The 8,524-nt window shown below is 43.3% G+C and overlaps 1 protein-coding gene across 1 annotated transcript in view; it reads right to left on the bottom strand.

Moving 5' to 3' along the window:
- Window positions 1-656: 656 nt before the first annotated feature.
- LOC127034977 (uncharacterized) overlaps window positions 657-8,524 on the bottom strand; it is a 43,143-nt gene continuing 35,275 nt past the window's right edge. Inside the window, exons 4-7 of the mRNA XM_050924384.1 lie at window positions 8,353-8,455; window positions 6,591-6,754; window positions 2,102-2,347; window positions 657-1,394 (exon numbers count right to left, since the gene is read on the bottom strand). Coding sequence (XP_050780341.1) covers window positions 657-1,394; window positions 2,102-2,347; window positions 6,591-6,754; window positions 8,353-8,455 — 1,251 coding nt within the window. The remainder of the gene's footprint in view (window positions 1,395-2,101; window positions 2,348-6,590; window positions 6,755-8,352; window positions 8,456-8,524) is intronic.

The following is an 8,524-nucleotide window of genomic DNA, read 5'->3' as shown; positions in this document are numbered from 1 at the left end:
AAGGAAACAGCAAAGACTGATATGAACAAGACTGTACTAAATTGGAGAGGTTACCAACTATTTAAAACATTTTACTTTATATATAGTATACAGAAACATGCAAGTCCAAATTCTACTCTTGGATAGCTGGAGGCAACTTCAGTTGACATCAGTAGGGATTATGCAAGTGTACCTGAGAGCAGAATTTGGTTCATAACATGTAGCAAAGAATAAGGTGACACCACAGTGACCCTGAGGACTGGTCTACATTCCCCACCATGTGCCATAAAGTAATCACTCAGATCATTTGTTTTCCTGTAGTGTACCAGAACACAGTTACTCAGTATTAGACACCTTTTTAGAGGAGTCACTTTATCACTCTCTTCCATAAGCCACAATTAAAATTTCATGTGGGAGAATGGAACTGAGAACAAGATCATGTCGTGCACATTATTAGGCCCAGCTGATCATGAGAAAAGATGACTTTGTTTTGTGCTTTGCTAGGTTACCTTTTCCCATAACTCCAATCTGCTGATGGGAAGAAAAAAAAGTTGTCTCTGTCCACACTTGCTACCCTCCGTAGGCACAGCAGCTTCTTCTCCAGCAAAAAAGTGAACAGCTATGGTCCTTATTGCATCTGTTCTCACAGACAGATTCCTTTAGTCGCTCTGGAAGCCTCATTGAACCGATGTTTGACAGAGTGTATGAGCAGTTAAGGAATCAAAGTTCCATGGTGATTCAATTGTATTGGTATCTGCACTAGGCAAGCTGCACTGGCCCCTGGAAGAGCTATCGGTCTTCCTGTGATTGCCATATAAATTGGGAAACTTTTCCCAAGTGGGGAGATCCAACGTGAAATTGGGAGGCCTGCCTGAGCTGTCTCCCTGAACAGTCAAGACCACTGGTGGTTTATCAGTCATAGCCTTCACTGAAGCATATACAACATTTTGCTCAGACAGAGTATCTCTACACTGACTAAAGTGCTCTGCGAGGACCAGAGGCTGCTGGTCATCCCCTTCTTCAGAAATAACAAGAGCTGATTTGGATTTGTCCATTTCTATTGAGAGCTCCTTGGTTTTTGAACAGTTGATTAAGTTGCTTTTGAGGCCAGGGAGGCCATGGCTTTGGTTATCAAGTGGAGGTGTCACCCCCACGTGTCTTGAGGGATCCAAGGGCCTCACCTCTTTGCAATCAGGGGAGCTGGTTAAAAACCCAAAGTAAGGGTTCCCAAATCTGGATTTCTTCAAGCTGGAGGAGCTCAGTTTCCCCTGCCTTTGCACAGATTGGGTTTGTGGGTATGATGCAGTGCAGGTGGATGAGTCAGAATAAACAATATCTGAGATTCCCTCTATCTCAGTGGCTGAAATTACTTTTCTGGTTGTTACACTCTGGTTTCTTGTGGATGTAGAAAGACCCTACCAAAATAATAATAAAGTTAATAAACATACTTTGAAAAGTAGCAGTCTAGAAAACTTTTAACCTCAGGGAATTTAGAACTGAAATTTCATAGTGCACTTATCATGACCAAGAGGCTACGTGCTTCCTTCCCTTCTCAAAAAGCAGTACTTTGTGCATGGGAAGATACGGAAGCATCATGTTAACTTTATAACAAACACTCTTGGTTTGACATCTGCAGAGTCAATCAGAGAGACAGCTAGTCATCATGAGTCTATAGATTCTTTGCAGTACAATACTAATATGTCAATTAAAAGAAACCTAAGATATAACCCTAAAAATTATGCAGAATGACTCAAGATGATCCATTCTGAAGAAATAATTTGTAAGTTTAAGGGAAAATAATCTTTTATCCAGATGCTTAGCCCCAGGAATTGCAGCTTCTCGGTGCTGCAGTATAAAGCTCCAGATGATATATATTATGGTAATGTGAACTAACAGTCTCCATCTCTCTCGCATGTGTGCACACACACATTCAGGGCCTTGGACCTTTTCAGCTGACATACTCAACACATGCACAAGTGAAAGGCAGGAGAGCGGGAAGAGGAGTTCACATCAAAAAGTAGGTGAGTTTATATTGCACAAAGTGCCCCTTTGGAAGTAGTCTTTAATGTTGTTAGGAGCACAATGCCTGAATCCCACACCTTCCCTTCTTGTGGATACTTACGCTGCTGTCTACCAGTTTAGTGAAGGGGCTGTTAGTGGTCCAGCTATACCATTTTTTCTGTAACTGAGGTAACGGAGTCAGTAAGTCATGAAATGTGCGGGCACTCCATGTCCGTTGCCTTGGATGATGGTTCTCTGCCTGTGTGTTCCCTTTATCCACAGTACCTGCTCCTGGAGCCATATGATCAGAAGTCAGCCAGTCTGACACAGAAGCTGGACTTGTGACACTTCTCTTTAGGTTTTTGTCCTGAAAAATAGAGAAATTTTTCAACATCTTCAGCCAAAGGTCTCAAAAGTACTTTACATGCAAAGGCCCTAGTGGCACTTAGAAACATTGAGCTATCTGTGAAAGTGACCCTGGTTCTTTAAACATATCTTTTCTTGGGACAAGATAGGTCAGTGGGGCAGCTTGTACAGCACCTGCCTAACGTATGCCAGAACAGAAAGCATTAAACCCACCAGGTTCACTATTGCCTCGCCCTGCCCACACAAGAAAAGTTTTACCTTTATTAGCCAGTTTCAAAATATCCCCCACTCAGCTAGAAAACCCTTACATGCCAGAGAGACTCCCACAGTCCTCTCAAGCAAACGCATTAGGGCTTGTTTACATCTCTCCATGGCGATATTTACCAAATAGCCACCTTCTCAGAATCCTTCTTATAATATTTAAGGATTAATTATTTCTATAACAATTAATTTGATTATTTAAATCCAATCCAGTGTGGAGACTAATTTGTTGATTTTTAAGCTTGATTTGGTAGTTGCATTACTTTATTTTCATTTTAATATGAGTAATATCAGCTTTGCTTTGGCGCTGTGTTTTATTGACGTCATTATTAAGAGTTTTAATAAGATGTATACAAAAAATATGGAGTTGGATTTCTTTCATTAAGCAATGTGAGTGCAGAACCTTTGAGGATCTGATGGATATCAGCTAGTCAACCTAAAGGCCTGACCAGCTCCCCTCAATCAGTCTTTGGTTCTCACAGGTCTCTTGATCTAAAACCATGAATCTTAATGACCTGTGCTAAAAGTCTTAAGTTTTTTAGTCAAAGGCTTCTGTAGTCTTCCCCAGTATTTGGCACGGTCTCTGAGAGATCCCCACCCTGACACGTTTTAGGAAGGCAGCAAGCCAGTCCCTGCTATCAAAAAGGTTGAGAAACACTGGTCTAGCCAATAGAGGGAGACAGATCCACATTTTAAGATCTACTCCATTTATAGGCAGAATTAAATAAGATCAATAGAGAGTACAATGCATGAGAAGGGATGGTGGAGTGAAGGCAATAGACATAGGGCTAAAAGTGGTTATATAAATAAAGCAGTCACATGGTTTCCATTTTCTATAGAAGTTGTCTATATGCCCTATATTGTCCCCTGGAACCAGGAGCGGCGCAAGGGTTTTTGGCGCCCTAGGCACAGAGCCGGCTTGCAGGCTCCCCTGTCCCGCGGCTCCAGTGGACCTGCCGCAGGCGTGCCTGCGGATGCTTCACTGGAGCCACAGGACCAGCGGACCCTCCGCAGGCATGCCTGTGGGAGGTCCACCGGAGCCATGGGATCAGCGGACCCTCCGCAGGCACGCCTGTGGGAGATCCACCGGAGCAGTCTGCCACCCTCCCAAATCCTGGCGCCCTAGGCGACTGCCTAGGTCGCCTAAATGAAAGCGCCGGCCCTGCCTGGAACACATGTACAGGATTCATTTTCTCCACTCCTTATCAGTTCTCTCCCTCAGGGCCTGCAGAGTAGTTCCTCTACCCTCCCTTCATCTTAACAAATGTACTGAGACACTGCAGAGAAGTTTGCTTGCTTGCCCAGCACATTGCCTGGATGTACCCTTGACTCCCAACAGTGGATTAGCTTCTGGGGTGTGTGTTTAAATCCAACCTATCATTGCCCCCTCACCAGCAAATCTCAGGCTCACACTCAGTGGGAGGCTTGGGAGCTGCTGGCCAACTACTATTTCTCAGTAAAAGGATTTAGATAATCTTTGTAAAAAGCTTCTTATGATCCGCTTTGTCTAGACAAGCATTTCGGTTGAGGTGAGTGAGTCTGGAATCCTTGTCTACTATAAAAGCTCAAGCTTTCACACCTCCATAAACATTAGGATAATGTCAGAGTAAGAGCCAAGAAAGTAGCTGCATGCCAGTGGATAACAACATGCACCATTTGCCGAGGCTGTCCTACAGAAGCTAGCACATACAAACCATATTATAGAAGGGAAGACAATTGGAGTCCCCCTATTCAAAGCAATATATATGAGGATTAGAGAGGACATTTTTCAGGACCGCCTCCTTTCTGCAGATGCAATTTGTGCCCCCAACAATGCGCATTGGGTGCATTTCAATCATGTGTGCAAACCTGAGTAGCTGCACTTCTGACTCCTAGAATAAGGGTGCAAATCAGCTTGTTTGAAGTACCACTGTTTAGATATGGGCCTGCTGCAAGCCATTTTGTACGTACATTTTTCTTCCAAAACAGGGAGGTTGGGTCTAAAACATGCTGAAAGTCTAGCATTTAGAAGGATTTCTTAGCCTCTTCCTATCCAGGCCTACCACCATTATCAGGCAAGTATGGATCCATAAAGCCCTAATCCAGATTCTTTAGCTACCTAGCTAACAACATGCTGTGGGAAGCACTACTTAGCAGTAATATCAGATCGCTCCTTCTAAGCTTTTTGTCCAAGACCAAGCGTAATAATATTACTTTTACATTTTATATATCTTCTAGCAGTGGGGGGTGGGGGGAGTTGGAAAGGAGAGGAAAAAATAGCCTGATTTTGAAAGGTGAGCTTTCCCAGCTCAATGATTTCTATGAGATTTGTGGATGCTCAACATTTTTTTTAGTGGGAGGAAAGAGAATATGGATTTTCCATCTATCCACAACAAACTGAGGTTTCATTTCATCAGCACCTGATAGAGCTCTGACCAATAGAGTCATACTTGGCGAGAAAGCACAAATCTTGTAATTTCCACTCTATCTTCCTATCCACCTCTGTGAAATCGTGCCACAGATGATGATGCAGGTGGAAAGGAGATGTTAGATAATGTAAGAATTTTAAAGCTATGCACAAGTTTTAAAAATTTTGACTTCTGCCTATGCAAACTATTTCTTCTTCTCTTTTACACCTTAAATATTTCAAGATTTAATGAAGCTACAGACTGGTAGATTAGAGTGGTATTTCCAGGGGTGAAAGTAACTTAAGGGACTTTCTGGTATGCAGGGCCGGAGTCCTGAGCAAGTGGGGGGCTTGACCAGAAGGGGTGGGGCCTCTGGCAGAAGGGGCAGGGCCTTTAAATCCTCTGGCCCTTTAAATTGCCACCGGAGTCCGCTGCTGCTACCCCAGGGCTCTGGTAGTGGGGCTCTGGTGGCAATTTAAAGGGCCAGGGGCTCCAGCCGCTGCTGGAAGCCCAGGGCCCTTTTAAATTGCTGGATTGGGGAAGCTGTCCCCTGCCAGTACAGTTGGCTGTGTACTGGCTTTTGCCAGTATGCTGTACCAGACCGTACCGGCTTACTTTCACCTCTGAGTGTTTCTCAGCGACTGCTCTGTGGACCAGGTTTTGTCCCTGAGGTCTTCCTGACACAGTTTTTAGGGAGGCAGGAAGCTAGTCCCTGATATTAAAAAGGTTCAGAAACACTGAATTAGAGCATTAAAACATTTTTAATGGGTCTTAGATAATAAATCACTGCCCATCATATAGAAGGCTAGTTTAAGAAAAATAGCAGTGGCTCATATTCATTTAAGTTTTCACTGGCTATTTTTCATTACTGGACATAATTCTATAGAGGTCTGTGTACATTATTAAGACTCTAGGAAAATCCTAATTGATACTGTATCCTAGCAGACCACACTGACCTCCAATCAAGGCCAGGGATGCAGACACCCAATACTTTGTACCCCAGGGATAAAGTCACAGGAGCTACATGAAGGACTGGTAGGCTTCTGCACTATTCCATGCTTCTACACTTAGATAGCAAGTGTTGACCCCAGAACGATTATGAAAATGTATGTTAATCACCACCCTGGGTGCTCAAGGGAAATGCAAGCAAAAGGATTTTTGAACCACTTGTGTTTCTAAAGAAACATCAGTACGAGCTTCAAGGGAGTAAGCTATAATACTCCTCCAATTCCTCCCCTTCAAAACAAAACAAAAAAAACTAGGGAAGCCACATTACAGTATTTAAATTTTAAAAATAAAATTACAAAATAAACATTTATAAAGAGCTCTGACACACAAAGCATCCAATTTATTGGCAAACATTTATTAAGCTTCACAACCTAGGAGCTACAGTAACACAAATCAACCCCAACAGCGCTGCAAGGTAGGTAATAATATTACTGACGGATTGAGGAACTGTATGGTTATATGACTTGCCCACAGCAAGTTAGGGACAGAGCCAGGAATGGAATCTAGGAGTTTTGACTCTCAGTTCCTTCCTCCAACTACTAGAAATCTTTTTCTGTGATACTCCCACGTGTGTCTATGACAGTCTACCTGTATTCTGTATGTGGTAAAACTCAACCCGCTGGCACCAGGGCCGGCTGAAATAATAAATACTTCATCACTCCCCGTTTCAGTGGTCACGGCAGACATAGAAGAGGGCATATCTGGGTCAGTATGCCGAGAAGAGTGTTCTGTGCAGCCTCCAGAGGAAGTGACTAAGGGAAGGAAAGACACAGAAAGATTTTTTTAAGTGACGATCTCCTTTTGTTTAGGCTGGGCAAATAGCCTACCTTCCTCTTCCCATTCTAACCCAGCCTAAAAAAATCAGCCCTTGGCTGCCACACAGATCTGAAAAAAATGCAGTCATTCAACCACTTGCCTTGTCCTAATAGGCTGAAATTTGGCTAGGAAACCAGAAGGACTTAAAACCAAAGCCTTTTAGAGACAGGCCCAAATCAAAGTTGTAAATCCAGCCACCCTTGGGAAAAGTTCAGCTCTGGATCAAAACTTTGCAGGCTGGCTCAACCCATCTCATTTTTATATACATATAAACATTTTGGGGTGGCAAGTAGGATTTGATATGGCGATAAGAAGGCAGTTGTGGCCTCCACTCCATATAACCTGCCCTCCCCCAACTCAAATCCTAAACTTTGAAGATCCCCCAAAGTTGTGTTCATGTTATACCTCACTGATCAGTGTCAAAGAGCTTTGGGGAGTCAGACTGCCAGAGCTATCTGGCCACAATCCTCTTAGTGACCTTTCCCAACAAAGGGAGATTGGAAACTGTTAGCAAGATTGTCAGCACAGAGTTGGGATTTTGAGCTGGGATCTCACAAGAACTTCTGTGACACACAGATGGCTTGGTGCCAGCTGGGAAAGGGTTCACTGGTCTGTAACAGCAGCTCCTAACAGGTCTGACAAACTCAATTCAGCACAAGTAGTTAACACATATTTCAAGGAACCATTAGTGGGCTATTTCACATTGAATGGTACCTTGAAATATGTGTGAACTACTTATGCCAAACAATCTATCCCACTTTGTATTTAGTTGTGACACTTGGAGTATGTTTCCCAGACCTGAAGAACAGCTATGTGTGAGCTCGAAAGCTTGTCTCTCTCACCAACAGAAGTTGGTCCCATAAACAGTATTACCTCAGCCACTTTCTCTCTCTGGAGGGAAACATTGATGGACAATCTCCACCAACATTAGACCCAGTATATCTGTATTGGCTTTTACCAGCCATGAAGGACCTATGAGTTGTAGTCAAAGCATCCCAGCACTTACTACTGTCACTCACTGGGGTTCTGTAGATGGCTCACTCTGGATCAAAGCAATTTTATCCACAACGTTAATATGAAAAAACTTTGGACCTGTGACTGCTCCAGGGAATCTGAGTGTTCCAAACCCAGTGCTTAGACAGCCATGCTTGCCAGGTGACACAAAGGGAAGGATGATAGGGAGAAAAAACACAATTCTTGAAGATTTTACAGGTGTTTTTAAGCCAGCAATATGACAGAATGAACCAAAACCACATTTGCCCTGCTAACCACATATATGCATTGTGCCACTGGATATGACAGTTTCTGTTGGCAGAGTTCAGAAATGACACTTATCAGTATTACTTGACAGGGAATTACTCTACCAGCAAGAGGGAGGGCAAAAGGAGGTAATTCCACATCAAACACTTAATATGTGACAGCTTGCACTTCGTCAACACACACACACAGCTGAAGAGGCAGATTCAGGGAGAGAGACTGACTTGACTTAATGGGCAAGGAGCTATGGGTTGAAACAATATACTCTCCAGCTTACCAGCTTGGTCCCCGCTGACAGTGTGATTGTTGTTTTCATTCTCTCGAGTTGGCACCACAAGTTGGAGCTCATTGATATCTATGGCGGAGTTCTGGATCCCATTCTACAACTCAGAACACGCCCCAGTAAACATCTACAGACAAACAGTGTAATAGCCAATATGCAAGAGACA

The sequence above is a fragment of the Gopherus flavomarginatus genome, chromosome 15 (assembly GCF_025201925.1).
Source record: "Gopherus flavomarginatus isolate rGopFla2 chromosome 15, rGopFla2.mat.asm, whole genome shotgun sequence".
NCBI lineage: Eukaryota > Metazoa > Chordata > Testudines > Testudinidae > Gopherus > Gopherus flavomarginatus.
The sequence above is the reverse complement of the archived record's forward strand: the minus strand, read 5'-3'. Positions and strand labels throughout refer to the sequence as shown.